At 38.9% G+C, this 17,776-nt stretch overlaps 1 protein-coding gene across 5 annotated transcripts in view; it reads right to left on the bottom strand.

Annotated features, from left to right (window-relative positions):
- SNAP91 (synaptosome associated protein 91) overlaps window positions 1–17,776 on the bottom strand; it is a 159,081-nt gene that overhangs the window by 140,077 nt on the left and 1,228 nt on the right. For all 5 annotated transcript variants that reach the window (XM_060030276.1, XM_060030274.1, XM_060030278.1 and 2 more), the window contains exon 2: window positions 17,478–17,637. In XM_060030276.1, the coding sequence (XP_059886259.1) occupies window positions 17,478–17,607 (130 nt within the window). In that variant the 5' untranslated portion in view covers window positions 17,608–17,637. The remainder of the gene's footprint in view (window positions 1–17,477; window positions 17,638–17,776) is intronic.

The following is a 17,776-nucleotide window of genomic DNA, read 5'->3' as shown; positions in this document are numbered from 1 at the left end:
TTCCAATAAAGGCTTCAGTAGCAAAGCATCAAAAGACGTAACTGATGAGAGGTGAGACTGGGCTAAGGGCAGTCATTTGAAACCACCCCTCCACTTTTTTCCCCATTACGCAGAAGAGGACCTTCACAGGGCTTCTGCCCATCAAGCTAATTAGCTAATGAACTGCCTTCGGAGCTCACCCTGGTCTTTCCTCCCTACAACAATCATATGGTATCTTACTTGGTTTGGTTTTGTTCGGATTACTGAGACTTGTGATAACTAGAGACACAGGCAAGAGGCAAAAAACACCATACAAAGGAAAAAAATAATCCTTAAGTCTTGCAGTTAGAACCCCTGGCTCCTTCCTTCATTAGCCGGGGGATTTCAGGTGAGTTTTCCAACCTCCCTAGGATAGGAGTATTAACTTCAGGGAGGTTTGTGAGGAAAACAGCAATTGGTCCTGTACACGTGCCAGGCACAACGCTCACCCACGTCAGCCCTAGGGGCCTCCTTTAGTTTTCTTCACTTAAATCTTACAGGAAAAGACAGACTGCTAATACATTATACATCAAACAAGTGAATCAAGAATCAACTTACATTAAAAAAGAAACCATACCCATGTAGGTACCTAAGCAGCAGCTCAAAGACAATTCTTCCTACTAAAATTCTAATGTGCTTTGCATAACTTATATTTTAAGGTCACTGGTTAATATCAGACTCGATGCCTACCTAGAGAAAGTTTAGATTTTATGCAAAAATTCAAAACATCCTTTCCCTATCTCACAAAAGCATTAACTGTCTCTGTTACACAAAATATAAAATCAAGAACAATAGCTTTTTGCTGTTAAATGGAGCCAGGAAGAACTTCTCCCCGTGGCCTAACCACACAAATCACTCTATTACTAGCTTTTAAAGACAAGATCACTGGCAGATGAATCCCGGGCTATGAACCAGCCAAGCTGAATGTCAATTCTGGGCGTCTAGATAAATCCAGAGAGCAGGATGCCTCAGTATCTAACATAGATAAATTACCTAGACAAGTAACAGCAAATCTGTTTCATCTTAAATGTCAACTATGATTGACAGTAGAAATCCAAAACATTGTATATGTACGGCATTTTGAGGCTGAATCAGTGCTTTGAAGAGCGCCAGCATCAATCTGCAACGTCTGCCAAGGAGGGAGGATATGCTGAGAGTCTACTGACCAGCCATTAGTCATGCATTTCCAGAACGATCTGGCCTCACTGAAAAAACAATTAACAGCAACTAGCTTATTGCTAGATATGCATGACATTACTATAGCCGTCAAATCACTGGAGATCTCAGTGGCATAAAATGTGTTTTTGAGATATAGGCGACAAGCCATAATCCAATTTCTTCTTCCAGAGGCACGGTGGAGTCAACAGTTGTGTGTTCACATCTCATCTCCTTCTACTCCTGGACTCATAGCTAGACTTCATTTCCTACCTTCTCCTACATTTTGGTGAGGCCACTGAATTCTTGTCAATGGAAAATACCCAGACATGATGTCTAGGCCTGGCCCTCGTTCTTCCCCTGCAATACTCCCCTTTCTGTCTTCCTTCTTCCACCACACAGACGCATAGAATCCAGTGGAGGACTCTGAAACCCTAGGTGATGAAATCACCTAGATGGAATGAACTAATCTGTAGCAAATTGTGAGGCAAGCAAGAAATAAAACTTGTATCAAGCCACTAGCTCTTGGGGTTCCCAACTAAGTAGTTCTGGTTGGACCGGTAATCATTAGTATCATGCCACATACTCTCACAGGTCAACAAGGACCTGAGCAAAGCAAATCAAAGTTCTTCCCTAAGGAGATGAGCTTGGTGCTTTGTGACAACCTAGAGGGGTGGGATAGGGAGGGTGGGAGGGAGATGCAAGAGGGAGCGTATATGGGGTTATATGTATACATATAGCTGATTCACTTTGGTATACAGCAGAAACTGACACAACATTGTAAAGCAATTATACTCCAATGAAGATGTTAAAAAAAGTTCTTCCCTAAGATTTTGTAAAACTTCAGCTCTAGGAAGAGAGTCCCTTTCTTTTGGTGAAGCTGTTTGCCAAAATAAGTTTGGTCTATATTCTTGTGACTCACATTCCAAACAGTCAGGATGAATATGGGTATGAAGCAGAAAGTAAAAATCTTTCCATCCACAGACAATGTTTTGGCATACATTCTACCAAACTAAGTACTATGGGCATATACATACTTTCTAAAAAAATGAAAACTGAATCATATCTCATAGACTGTCCTTCCATGTCAAATATACTTTAACAAACTCATTTTTCAAGGTTGCCTAGTATCTTATTGTTGGCACACACCATCCTTTTTTAATCAAGTATTTAGGTGTATTATTTTGTATTCCTGTATGCATTGCTGCAACAAATACCCTTAAATGCATACTTTTCTCTATTTTTCCAATTATTTATCTGAGACCAATTTATAACAGTCAAATTGCTGTTTTCAAGAGTTCTGACTAGTACTGCCAATCTGCCCTCCCAAAAGTTTGTACCAATTTATACTCCCACCAACTCAGTGCCCAATTCATACTCTTCTTTTTCCACCTGAGAAAGTAATGCTGAACTCAACTGAAGAAGCATTTCTTGCTGAATTCACAGCATTACCGCATGAAATGATTAGTACAATCCACAAGAAGGACCAAAGTCAAATCTCTATTCTACCGATATATATACACACACATACAGAACAGACCCTTGACATAGTAATGTTAGTGCAGCACACTGTTCTTCAAAAAATGCAATAAATTTTTTATAACTAAAAATTAAGTGACTCCTTTGGAACCATGATGAGAACTCTTGTGGGAAAAAATGAACAACTAGAGAACCACAAAGCAAAAAGGAGATTCAGGTGTGAAAAACATTTGGTGCAGGGGCTTCCCTGGTGGCGCAGTGGTTGAGAGTCCGCCTGCCGATGCAGGGGACACGGGTTCGTGCCCCGGTCCGGGAGGATCCCACATGCCGCGGAGCGGCTGGGCCCGTGAGCCATGGCCGCTGAGCCTGCGCGTCCGGAGCCTGTGCTCCGCAACGGGAGAGGCCACAACAGTGAGAGGCCCGCGCACCACAAAAAAAAAAAAAACATTTGGTGCAGCCTGTCCATTAGCAAGGCTCAAATCAGTCTTCCATGGAAACTGCCATGAGTACACTCATGCTCATTCAAGGGGAGCCGAAACCAGAATCTTAAATGTTAAAATATTTAATGAAGAGACCAGAAAAACATGAACACGCTGCAACTCTGTTGTGATGGGGAGACAAAAATAACAAAACTTCATTAAGCCACCGTCTAACTCAAGTGTTTAGCTAGATGATGGTTTGTAAGCTGTACAATTTGATGTTAATCAAGTTGCTAGTGAGATCATAGAAAGTTTTAAAAAATTCTATTAAGGAAGAACCAATAGGATATTTTCTTATATCTTTTTAATATTTACCTTGAGGAAAAAATCACAAAGGATAGCGATATGAAAGCAACTGGCTTTGGAAAGAATAAGGGAAAGGTAACATTCTTCACTTGGATATTTTCTTAACCTAAATTTTAATAACTGTTGTGTTTTTCTTTGGTGTTAACAGACTAACAGACCAACCCAGTGAAGTATGGCATGAACGTACTTAGATATACTTAACATGTATGGTGTTTTGGCGGGGATTATTTTCGGTATTTTGTTTTGTAGTTTTAATAGTTAGGAAGGCTGATTTGCAAAATTCTATTATTTCAGTGGTGACAGTTAAGGAATGTTACAAATTATGTCACCACAATAAGACCAAACCAAATGGCCTTAAAGTTTGTTTCAATACATAGTTTTAGAAGACTTTCAACTAAATTACACATCTGTAATCTTCAAAGTCTTCACTGTCACCAATGGCATAGAGAGCATTCTCTCGTGCCAGCACCAGGACCCAAGAACCAAGCAAAAGACAAGGAGAGGAGAAAGGTAAGAAAGGTTCAGGCTGGCAGGATGAGGCCTGCAACACTTACCAGGGACAGCTGCACGGTTGTCCCTGTGTCAGAAGTGCCCAGGGTTACGTGTACATTTATGGTGAGTTTGAATTCAACACTATTAAAGTGTGCGTGCACGTGTGTGTCTACTTAATATTTATATATATTTGACATTTCCCACATGACCCCACATGGAGAATGTTATCTGCCACAGGCACAGCCATCAGAACTAGGTGAACAAAGCAATGGCCCACTGGTGCACCTGCTGAAGGCAGATAGCTAAGAAGTATTCAGTATGGTTTTTCTATTTTTTGGCCGTGCTGCATGGCATGTGGGATCTTAGTTCCCTGACCAGGGATCGAACCCATGCCCCCTGCAGTGGAAGTGCAGAGTCCTAACCACTGGACCGCCAGGGAAGTCCCAAGAAATATTCAGTATGAACACATATAGAATGTGTGATTCTTGACTCTTTGGGACTCAGCTTCCTCATCTACAAAAATGAAAAAGTTGGACAACTTCTAATATCCTCTGTAGCCTAGAAGGCCCTCCAGATCTGCCACTGCCCACAACTCAGGTTTCCTCTCACAGCATTCTTAGCCTTCTTAACCTCAGTCTTCCAGCAGCCCTTAACTTCTTTCAGTTCCTAAAACGTACCTCGCTTGCTCTAAGCCTCTTCCAAGATAACACTGTGCGGCAGCCCTTGTCCACCCCTCACTCAGGTTAAGTCATGATCGTTCTTCAAGGCTGGGCTTAAAAATCAGTTCCTCTTCAATGTATTCCCATGGATGTCTTCACCTCCCCCTGTTAAAACTTTCAGAACCGCCAGTAATTAGTGTTTGCATTTTCTGTCAACACTAGTAAGTTGCAAGCTCTCTGATGCCAAGAGCTGTATGTATCTTGTTCACCATAGTACCCCTGCCTCCTGGAATAATTCCTGGCATTTAGTAAACACCCAAATATTTGTTAAATGAACAAATGATGGGATTGTGCTTAATAAGCTACTAAAAGCCTCAATACTAAAAGTAATTTATAATTTCTCCAAACAGATCATTAAAAGCTAAATTAAATATGTTGATATTCACTGTTCTTTTTACAAAGGCAAGAGAATCCAAAGCTTTATGTTAAGCTTGTCTCCTCTCCTCACTGTTTTTCTAAAACCCTCAAGTTGTTAATGGTAACATCATATCACTATACATCTGGTGAATGATATCATTTCAGTGAAAATTAACAACATGTAGCTACTTTTGAAATAATGCTTTTCTTCCATAATACCCTTACCATTCATAATGTAGGCAGTTATAAATTATAAAAGGGCTATTGAAGAACAATGCTACCCAACTGTATCCAGCTCAAAAAAACCCAAAGCAAATGCATCTGCACACACAAGACGCTGGTGAAGAATTTTCTCTGGTATTAATACCCAATCATCTCCTATCTAATCATTAGTGATATGCACCAAGAGAAATACATATACTTTAAATCCAAAAACCTTTGCCTATCAAGGCTATAATTTTCCCCAAATTAAATTTTTGTCATGTCAAAAGAATGCAAGTGTCAAGAGAGGGTCAGGAAATGCACATTAACTATGTACATTCCGCAATTTACTGTTTCTTTTGTTTGTTTTCCTTCAATATCATACTTCTATTGTTTTCATAAACTTGAGAGAAAATGGATCCATTTAAGTCCATGCCCTTCTGAAAGGTTAGTAAGCAAAAGTAAAATCTTTAAATAAAAGAGTAAAATCTTTAAATAGTAAGAAAAAAAAAGGGCCTAAAATTTAGTAAAGGTGTAATAAAAAAACACTCAGCAAATGTTTACCTAAACCTGCTACCAGGCTGTGTTTGGTGTTAGAGATAAGGCAGCCTCACAAAACTGCAGGTCAGAGGGAGCCATCAAACCCACCACAGCTCCAAGAGTGGGATGACAGGGACAGAAGCACTGGGTGCCATCGACCTGCTGAAAAGGAATGAGCGAAGCCAGGTTTCAGACATGAGATTTTAAAATATATATTAAAACACAGAAGCAGCGTGTACAAAGGCCCCCAAATAATGCACAGTATAGTGAAGCCAATGAATGTCAGAGCTGCTCTGGGATGTGTGTAAAGGGGGTGTGTAAAAGGAGTGGGAGGACAGAGGATGGGAAAAACAGGCTGGATCCATTTCTAGCATATAGGTGGACTATCAAGGAAAAAAAACACCTGATAATTTAGATAAACATTACAGGCATCTTCTACCCATTTGGCTGTACTCATGAGGAAATAAAAGCAATCCCCAGGGCCAGAAATGAAAGAAGATGCAGAAAACCACATGGTAAACTGATACTTAAGAGAAGGCTGCCCTGAGGCCATGTGTTCGTCTGAGCAGCCAGAGGCTTAGATTTTAACAACCCTGTGGGGAATAGAAGACAAGGCCGTTGGGACTAAGCAAGATGGCTGATTGGAACTAAGACCTCCTTACAGAGCTGGGGTCCTCAAAGAGTTACTCCCTTACTAAAATTAGGAGGAAAAAAACCAACATAGAACACCTTCAAGCAAAGGAAGACCAGAAGAAAACTATTCACTCAACCTAGGTTCTTAGTAGATGTCAGGGGGGAAAAAAAATCTCTGGGGCATTTTGTAAACATAGCTTTTCACCTTGCCCGAGACTGTGATTCAAATTTATATTATAGACTCACATTCCTCCATCCAAGACCCTTAGAGCAATACATGTTTCAGAATTTAGGATTTCCCAGATTTTACAAAAGTAATGTGGTGCATATACCATATCCTAAGTAACCTAGTATAATGTGGACAACACACCATAATATGACAACATTTCTGTAGCTCAATATATGAACCTTCACGGTAGGTAGTACAACAGCTATATCTGATCAAGTTTTGCCACCAGATGATTTACAAAAAGAATTTCATTCTTCTGAGCTTTCTGGATTTTCAAATTATGGATAAGGATTATGGACCTGGTCTTGCACTAGATGGGAAGCTCCAAGAGCACAAATCAACTTAAGGTGCTCCCAGGATGGTAGCATTTGTGGGACCTTGCAGAAGCAAACACAAATCCTCTCTAGGTGATCCTAGGCTTTCCAGGATTCCCAAAGATGAAGTCCTAGCCAACGTGATCTCATAGTCCAAAATTATAAAACACACGAAGAAATAAACGATGACTGACGGTTAGGCAAAAACAACAGCAGAAACAGAGCTTCATGTAATAGATCTACGACATACAGAATATAAAATGAATTGTGTTCAAAATGGTAAAGAAATAAAAGAGGAATTCAAAAATGTGAGCAAGAAGTAATACGTTATCCCCAAACAGGGCAATTTTGAAAAACTCCAAAAATGAAAAATATAAATGAATAAAATTAGAAACTAAGAATGAGTAAAAGCAGACAAGACACAGCTAAAGAAAGAATTAATGAACTGGAAGATATCTGAAAAAGCATGCCAAACAGTAAAGAAAGTGTTAGAAACTATGAAAGGTATATTTATAGATATAAGGGTGTAATGAGAAGGTCCAGCATATACATAATCATGTTTGAAGGAGAGAAGGAAGAGAATGGGTGTAGGCAACAATCAAAGATGGAGAATTTTCCAGAACTAATGAGAGACATGAATTCTCAAATTCTGGAAACTCATAAAGCTCCAAATAGGGTAAATAAAAAAGTACGTCTAAACACACATACAGTATAGATAGAGAAGACACAAGATTTTAAAAGCAACCACAAAAACAGAGATTACCTAAAGGCTGGTAGTCTAATAGATGACTTCTTAAGAGCAACAATGGAAGCCAAATATTATCTTTAAAGAGAAAATAACTCAATCTAAAATTGTATAGCCAGATAAACTATCCTTCAGCAATGTGGGTAAAATAAAGATTTTTTTTTTTTAGACAAAAACAGAGTTTACTACTAAACAGCCTCACTGAAAGAGCTTCAAAAAGATATAGTTCAAGGAAATCCTAGGCATGATCAAGGAATTGTGAACAAAGAAGGAAAGGTGGATTCAGCTAAATGAACACTGCCTGTATGAAGTAATAATGTCTGGCTTTGGGGGTTAAAACAATGGTGGACTAAATCCCTGGACAATAATAGCATATGAGTAAAAAGTGGGTGACTGGAATTCAAAATGTCTAAATTTCGTCTCTTGTTGCAGTGACGCAAGTGGGAGCACGGGGACCGCAGGCTCGGAGTGGAACTTCTAAGATTGTTTTAAGAAAATGGCAGACAAGCTGGACATGAGAGAAATCGTGAGCTTTGATAAGGCCAAGCTGAAGAAGATGGAGATGCAGGAGAAGAACACCCTGCAAGCCAAGTGAGATTTTCTAAGAACCTGGAGGATACTCCGCCTCCATCATCTTGGAGACCCTAGTCGTGATGTGGAGGAAGAGCCACCTGCAAGATGGACACGAGCAACAAGCTGCACTGTGAACCCGGGCACTCTGTGCCGATGCCACCGGCCTGTGGGTCTCTGAGGGGATCCTCTAATAGGACTGCCAAATTCTCTGGTTTGCTCTGGGATATTATAGAAAATTGTTTGTATGATTAATGACAATAAAACACACTTCATGGCAAAAAAAAAAGTTTCTAAATTTCTTTTCTTTGGTAGGAAAAAAAAGAGATACTGATCGACTTGAGACTTTAAGAATGCATACTAAATTTTGAAGGGCAATCACTAAAAGAACTGAAATAGCAGCCGCATAGCACAGGGAGATCAGCTCGGTGCTTTGTGATCGCCTGGAGGGGTGGGATAGGGAGGGTGGGAGGGAGGGAGATGCAAGAGGGGAGAGATATGGGAACATATGTATATGTATAACTGATTCACTTTGTTATAAAGCAGAAACTAACACACCATCGTAAAGCAATTATACTCCAATAAAGATGTAAAAAAACATCAAAATCAAAAAAAAAGAAATAAAATTAAAACAAGTCTTTTAAATATACTGTAATCCAGGTAACGTCCTACCTAGCTGTATTGCTAATAATGATAAATATAATATAGGATATGGTCTTCATGATTAAAGATAACACATTCTTTTCTAAAGCTAGAATCTGATTTATGATAATACATTTATGGTAGTACATTTCTAGAGAGCTACAAAAATCACTTGGAACATATTCAAAGTAATGAGCACTTTCTGAACATTTCCTATAAATGCAATACAAATATTATTTATTCATAAAACTATAATGTCTAGAATTATAAATTTAAAATGTGATTCAATAAAGGTATTCATGTTAAAAAAAAAAAGAAATAGTATATATAGCTTCCAAACTAAAGAAGGGGAAAGTTAGAATTAAAGTAAAACCTGAAGCAATTGAAAGGAGACGAAAAACAAGCACAGTAAGGGCAAATTAGTAAGGATCATGCATCAGTTGTTATAGTGGTGGGAGTAGCAGTAATGGTACTAGTCGTGGCAACAACAGCAACTGTACTAGTAATGGTTAACTACAGTAGTGGTAGTAATAACTGATGTTCATTGCAGGTGTGTGTGTCAAGCTCTGGGCTGGGTCTCTTACATGTACTCTCTCTCTTACTCTTCAACAGATATGAGGTAGGTACTATCACTAATCATTTTACAGATAAGGCTTATTACTGATCAAAACCAGGCAGAAGACAGCTAAAGAAGGAGAGGTCAGAGAGTTTTAAAAGAATTGATCACTCACTGAATTTGAGAGAGGAGGGAAAACCCTCAGGTCAGTGGCCTGGGCAACTGGGTGGGCAATACCTGGCACCTCACAAAGCTTCTAATATTTCATGCATGAATTAAGCCAAAGACACAGAATATCCAAAGTAAGCTTAGAGCTGTGCTTGTTTTCTTTGGAATCGTGAGTGTCTGTTTCAAGAAGCATGGCTGTGAAAGAAAAGCAAAGGATGACAGGTTGGTTGCTAGAAGAGGTCATAGAGTCCAAGGAGAGCTGTCTGTGTAGGAGGTTTTGTTTGTTTGTTTTCAATGGAGATACTCGAAAATTTCATAAGAGAGCTAGAGAGAGAGGTTAAAGATGCGGATGACAGAGAGAATAACTGATGCAGAAAGGAGGAGAGTTATAGCTTAAAATAAAAGTGCTAACCCTAGGAGAATAATCAAATGATCAGGCCACAAAGCAAACCCACAGAAAGCAAAGATCTAGCTTCTCTCTCCTGGGTAGCCAGGAATGGCATATCACAAAATCTTTTAGAAGACACTAGACCCTTCTTAAAGATGCATAATAGAGAAACCTTATGTACACATGGGACAGCAGGGAGGGGGGACAGGGGGATCCTCACACACTTGGGACAAATGAAGAGAGAGCAGGAAAACAGCTAGAGAAGGGCTGTGGGCTTCAGGGTACAATTCTCGCTCTGGTTTGTGCTTTCACCCAACTGCTCCAAGGAAGACACCAACATTTTGCACTTATAGGTCACCATGCAATTGACAATGAGTATGCCATTCAACTATTCTCCCCTTTGTGAGGAACAAAAGATAAACTTCCATGTTACATAAACACCTAAGGAAAAACAGATAGTCAACATGTCCCTTACAAGCAAACAATATATTCCTCTGAAAAGAGAAAGGAATTTTACAAAGTGAAACTGAAGAATAAATATTTTTAATGGCAAGAAATGTGGCTTTTCAAATTATTTAACTGCACTAAGATTATATTGAAGGTTCTCTCAGGAGTTGCGTCACCTAAAATACAACTCAAGCATCCTCGGCCCTCAGGGAACAGGGTTATATGCCACTCCTGACCTTCTTTACCAAGTTACTGAAACCAAGATAAGCTCCAAAGAACACCCTATCCCAGGATCAATCAATTTGAAGAGAAGAGGTAAGATATTTAAAGGATATTTACTTGTGAAAAACTAAGGGAAAGATCCACGGCAACTAAGTGCACAGATTAAATTTCAAATAAGACTTCAGGAGCCATTTGTTAAACGTTAAAACTAATACGGCAATGTACGAAAAATACAGATTTTAATCTAAAATGCATCAAGCTAATATTGCAATTAAGATATGAATTTACCAAAAAAAAAAAAGATATGAATTTACCTACTACGTCCATAGTTTTACATCTTTTTCCATGTTTACAGTCTTTTAAATCACTAGAGTAACTTCTAAAAAAATTGATTTGAGTTACCAATTTTATACTGCTTCTAAGAAAGTACCCGCTAACCACACTGATCTCAAACGGGAAAAAAAAATCTAAACTGACCCAAAGATGTACCTAAGACTCCTTGCCACTGTTCTTTTCCTAATCCTGCTAACCCCTAAACTTCACAAGATCTCTTTTCTCCCCTCCTGGGATGCTGAACGTCACCTGAGAATGTCACAGGACCACATAGATTGGACCCCTTCAGATTTAAGGTATAAAGGATACTCAGCTTGAATGTTTTTCGGAAGTCTATTTCCCTCATCTCTTCTTGACTACCTAAAAAATAACACAGACTGTTCTAAACCGTTTCCACATGGGCTGAGGCTTCCGGTGAAATCAAGGAGGAGGAACAGAGTATGCCTCGGTATAGAAAATTAGAGGGTTTCTTTAGACAATAACAAATGGTTAAAAGAGAACTGGAATCAAAGTAAAATATATTTACAGCAAGTTAGTACACTTCTCATATTGAAAGTTACCCTAGTGTTCAGTAAACTTTTATACACTGTTCCAACTTAATTTTACTCAATAAACTAAGCTTACATTTTTCATACTAGCATTACAGAAAGCTCTATAAGTTATCACAAAGATAGATATGCTATCAACTGAATCAGTGTGCAAATAGTACTTCTATAAATTGAAATATATTTTATATACTGTATCCTAAAGAAGCTTATGTAAAGCAAATAAATTTTTAGGTTTAAATTTTCATTCTATGTTTACTCACAAAATTTCTTATTAGAAGATATTTTATAAATAAAGTAAAAGCAGTAGGAATTTTGTGGTCATTTGCCAATATTTGTCTCGAATCAAAACATAGTCTTGTATCTCCCATTCCCTTTACCAGATGTTCTTATAAGAAATACAATCTTGGACTTCCCTGGTGGCGCAGTGGTCAGGAATCCGCCGGCCGATGCAGGGGACACGGTTTCAAGCCCTGGTCCAGGAAGATCCCACATGCCATGGAGCAACTAAGCCCGTGTGCCACAACTACTGAGCTTGTGCATCTAGAGCCTGCAAACCACAACTACTGAAGCCCACGTGCCACAACTACTGAAGGCTGGCACGCCTAGAGTCCGTGCTCCGCAACAAGAGAAGCCACCGCAATGAGAAGCCCACGCACCGCAATGAAGAGTAGCCCCCACTTGCTGCAACTAGAGGAAGCCCGCAAGCATCAATGAAGACCCAACGCAGCCAAAAATAAATAAATGTATTTAAAAAAAGGTATCTAATAAAGATAGTCTGATTTAAAAAAAAAAGAAATACAATCTTATTTTTTCTTAATTTGGGAGGAAAAGAATCATTTATAAAATGCCAATATCTCTCAAACATAAGATTCAGAACTTGAATTACTTGCTTATTATGTAGGGTAAGCTCATTATTAAAAACTCACAAGAGGTTTAGAATGGAAAAAAGTAGGATTACTGATAAGCAATTTGGCTTTTCATAAGGTTTGGTTTGATGTTGATAGTAATGTCTAAGTTTGGAATTTTGACAATCTTAAACAGGATATTTTAAAAGTACAGCATACACAGAAACTGTTCATAAGAGCAATTAACCAAAATGAATCTTATACAAGGGCTGTAAAACTTCCCAAATTCTCCCTGCAGGTGTTACTCTGGGCCAACTCCATTTTGTTGTTGTTCTTTAACCTTGAGGCAGCACTTGGGAAAGCACTGGGTGCCCTACTGGATCCTGTTACTTTATTATTTGACTTGGGCTATCCCTTAGGCCATCAACTACAAAACAGAAAAGGAAAAACAATGGAAATGTAAAATAGTTTACATTTTGTAATGTAACGCAATCAAGAAGGTGAATGCTTGACAAGTCTGCATGTTTCATGTGCTATCAAATAGGTACACAATGTTAAAGGGAAAGGAAGTGAGGATGTACAGATGGATCCAGAAAAACTAATGTTAAACTAACATTGGTTAGGTGTTTAATTTTCATGTGCAAAGGGCAATCTTATTATAGTATAGAATAAAAGTTTTACATAATCCAAAAGTAACTTAAAATATATAATCCTTATTTAAATTATTAAGGTTAATCATAACCCTTAACTTTCATCTATAACTGCTAATTATGGTCAAGCTTTTCTGAATATATTTTTTTCCTCCAAGAAACATACTATGAGTGAAAAGAAGGACAAAATATATGAGAATATATGTCTAGAGTTTGCTTATCTCTCTACCTTCTTACTACATGTAATTCTGCCTCCAGATGTTAACAAATCATTTCTTCAAATGTCTAAATCATATATCATTAAGCATCATTTTATAAATTACCATAGTTAACAATAATTTTTGTGGCCTATCAACCCAAAGAGAAAAAAATTATCTTCTAAACCAGTACTTTAAATAATATTAAGTACACATTTCATAAAGATTCTGAGCCCATTCAATTAACCCAGTGTCTTTAAAAAAAGAAAATCACAGAGCCATAAACTCTATTCTTACAACCTTCTAATATGAACTCCAAACTACAAAGTTATATACAAATCAAACTAATTAAAAATTTTTGGTTTCATGTGCACAGCAAAGGAAACCATAAACAAGATGAAAAGACAACCCTCAGAATGGAAGAAAATATTTGCAAACGAAGCAACTGACAAAGGATTAATCTCCAAAATATACAAGCAGCTCATGCAGCTCAATATCAAAAAAACAAACAACCCAATCCAAAAATGGGCAGAAGATCTAAATAGACATTTCTCCAAAGAAGATATACAGACTGCCAGCAAACACATGAAAGGATGCTCAACATCACTATTCATTAGAGAAATGCAAATCAAAACTACAGTGATGTGTCACCTCACACCAGTCAGAATGGCCATCATCAAAAAATCTACAAACAATAAATGCTGGAGAGGGTGTGGAGAAAAGAGAACTCTCTTGCACTCTTGGTGGGAATGTAAATTGATACAGCCACTATGGAGAACCAGCCAGTATGGAGGTTCCTTAAAAAAGTAAAAATAGAACTACCATATGACCCAGCAATCCCACTACTGGACATATACCCTGAGAAAACTATAGTTCAAAAAGAGACATGAAACACAATGTTCACTGCAGCACTGTTTACAACAGCCAGGACACGGAAGCAACCTAAGTGTCCATCGACAGATGAATGGATAAAGAAGATGTGGCACATATATATGATGGAATATTACTCAGCCATAAAGAGAAACAAAACTGAGTTATTTGTAGTGAGGTGGATGGACCTAGAGTCTGCCATACAGAGTGAAGTAAGTCAGAAAGAGAAAAACAAATACCATATGCTAACACATATATATGGAATCTAAAAAAATGGTTCTGATGAACCTAGGGGCAGGACAGAAATAAAGACGCAGATGTAGAGAATGGACTTGAGGACACAGGGAGGGGGAAGGGTTAGTTGGGACAAAGTGAGAGAGTGGCATGGACATATATACACTACCAAATGTAAAATAGATAGTTAGTGGGAAGCAGCACAGGGAGATCAGCTTGGTACTTTGTGACCACCTAGAGGGGTGGGATAGGGAGGGTGGGAGGGAGACGCAAGATGGAGAAGAAATGGGGATATATGTATATGTATAGCTGATTCACTTTGTTATACAGCAGAAACTAACACACCATTGTGAAGTAATTATACTCCAATAAAGATGTAAAAAAAAAAAGACCTATATACCAGCTAAAAAACAGGAAGCTCTTCGTTATGAATATTGAAAATAAACTTACAAGAGAAATTAAAAAAAAAAAACTTTTTTGGTTTCAAATCCCCAACTCTACATTTGCACTCTTTTCCTCCTAACTAGTATTTAATATTTTCAAAACTAAATAAACTTAAGATTATTTCAGTGCCTATAGTGAAACTTAGTTATATGTTTGCATGTTTTAATAACTGGTGTAACTCACTTTTAAAACTGGTGTGTTATTGGAACACCTGTGAATAAATTACTAAGGTAGTCTACTGTTATTTAAAGGAACATTACAAAGAATTCTGTGCAAAGATCCCCTCTTGCAGTACATATACATACAACATTATTTATATGTTCAGACTTTCCATATCATGTTTTCTTAAAATAGGACATATCAGTAACTTGATACCTATCTTTCCAAATTCTACCCTAAGGTTGGCTTTAAGTGAAGATAATTTATTTTATGTCTTATTGGAAAAGTAAAATGTTAAAAAGAAAGACCAATACTCCTCAGTGCTTGGCTTTTGCTCATTTTTTAAATGACAGAATTAACATTTCTGCACGCATATCATAGAAATTACAATAAGTGTGTGGGGCTGTGATGCTCAATTTCACACAAAGCCATGCAAACAGGATGGGTATTTTGAAGATTAGACCATTCAGGCTCATTTGGTTCCCTTCCCCCCCGCCCAATAGAGAATATTACTAAATAAACCACAGATGGCAGTTAAGTGCAGGGGTTAAAAGGTATGAAAGTTAATTACCTTCCCCGAAACTTTTAAGTGATGATAAATTAATAACGTAAAGCTCAGTGCCCAGCATATAGTAACTGCTCAATAAATGTTTAGCTCTTATGATTGTCCGTGTTCTTAACTCAATACCAGTTCCTACTTCCACGGCTTTCCTTAAGTAAGGAATCTTCCTGCTGTGTTCCACATCTTCAGAATCACTTCACTTACTAACATATGCTGGAAATACTGGAAAACCCCCCCACCTGGAAAATTTATAAAAGACTTTTCAAGATCTAAAGATTAAGGTGACTATCTAGACATGGAAAAGTCAGTCTTTATGTGAATCACGTTTAATGAAATACCTGTAAGTGTTCTCTGAAATGTATCAATATATCGATCTATCATTTTCAAATCATTGAGCAAATCCATAACCTATAGCTTTTTTATGATGAGGATTTGCTACACCTACACCTACCTTTAAAACATGAATCATCCTTCCAGGGTTGGGGAAACTGATCAAAGATGGCTAAATGATTCAGCACGCTGCAGCAAAACGAGCTGGTCATGAATTTATAACTTCCCCTTCTGTTAGGGTCCCTGGCCACCTCTCTCACCCTGTACTGCATGTATAACACATGATACCATAATCAACACATTGTGTTGAAAATTCCCTCAGGAAAAGAGTAATGGTGTTCCCCCCTCAGGCAAGCTTCTCGTAGCAAAATTATTCAATTTTATGAGACAACAGGTTCGCAAGGCTGGAGAACGCTTACAATATCCAGCTGTCAGCTTCATCAAGCTTTGCTTAAACAGGTAACAGGACCAGAGTCAATTCTAACAGTGGTGCCATTTTCTCAGCTGCACAAGGCAGACACTGGGGAAGGCCTCAAGCATAAGAAAACCAGAAAATGGGCAAAGGAAGCCAGGTGGGAAATGGGTATGGCTAGACCTGCCTGTGTCTTTCATGCCAGCACTGACCTTTACCAACGAACACAACAGCAGGACAGATTCTAAGCAGGTCCCAGAAGACCGAACAGCAACTACAGAATATATTCTGATGTAGCCTTACTTATAAGGAGCCTCACTGCTCAAAGCAGGTGAAAGCCTTTTTCTAAGTGTCCCCAGTTGCCCTTCAATAACTAAACATTTACTATGTTAATCAAATGAAATATTTACTTCAGAAATATATAGATTCCAAACTAGATTAAAAAACCCAATACTTTAAAAAACCCATCAAAAAACCCAATACTTTAAAAAAATTATAAGTTGAACGTTTTCATCTAAAATTGCACCATCTCTAAGGCTGGGAAGGCACATCCATTTTGTGTCCACTGCAATGGTCATTCTGCCCAGCAGTTCCCGAGAATGGGACAAAGAAGCGTGCCGGGACGGGTAAAATGGAATCTCCATTAGCTATGATGTGCAGTTTCCTCATTCAAGAGCTTGAATTTGTTTCAGTTTGGTGTGGGACATACGACACACACTCAGGCACCAAACCTCAGCAGCAGCACCGAAAAAGGTGACACTTTTCAAACTACCCAAAATGTATTTAGGAAACAACTAGGGTGATAAATTTGACCTTCCATGAATCCATTTTTGGGGTTACTGTTGTTACCACTGTGTATCCCCTGATTTCCTCTAACGTGGACTGGAAAAGGGGAAGGGTGGAGAAAGGAGGGGGAAGAGGTGAAAAGCGCCTAACCCTGAATTTACAATTTCTTGGTATCTTAAATTATTAATCTATCTATCTATCTATCTATAATCTTTTTTTTCCTCCAGCAAAACCTTGGAGGTCAACAGGAGAAAAAAATGGCTCAAAGTCAAGGTTTCAGGGCCGACCCAAAGCGACACCTCCACGGTGGGAAATTTCGAGCTCAGGGGCAGCCCCGCTGGTAGGTCGGAAGGCTGCAGCATTATCGACCGAGCGCCCAGGCCGCGTCGCCCGTATCCACGGAGCCTCGGCCGTGCGCATGTCCCACTTATATAAAGAGATGCTTACAGTCCAGGTGCTTCTTCTTGGGGCCCATCACTTCATGAGTGGTGGCTTTGCACACCGCTCTGGCTACAGCGGAGCCTGTCACGCTGTACTGAGCGGCGGCGATCCGATCCGTGAGCGTTTGGCCCGACATCTTCTCCGGCCGCGTCTACCGCCTTCTCTTCTGCGGGAAAAAGGGGGAGATGGTCCTGCTTTAAGCCGCAGACCAGACCCTCCGAGCACCCAGGCCTTGCCTCCTCCAGCCGCAGGGCGGCTCTCTTCTCCGTCCCCGCCCTGGTACCACCTTCCCGGAGCCAGCACCG

This window comes from Delphinus delphis, chromosome 14 (genome assembly GCF_949987515.2).
Source record: "Delphinus delphis chromosome 14, mDelDel1.2, whole genome shotgun sequence".
Taxonomy (NCBI): domain Eukaryota; kingdom Metazoa; phylum Chordata; class Mammalia; order Artiodactyla; family Delphinidae; genus Delphinus; species Delphinus delphis.
Note: the sequence above shows the minus strand (reverse complement) of the source record. Positions and strands in the feature narration are given on the sequence as shown.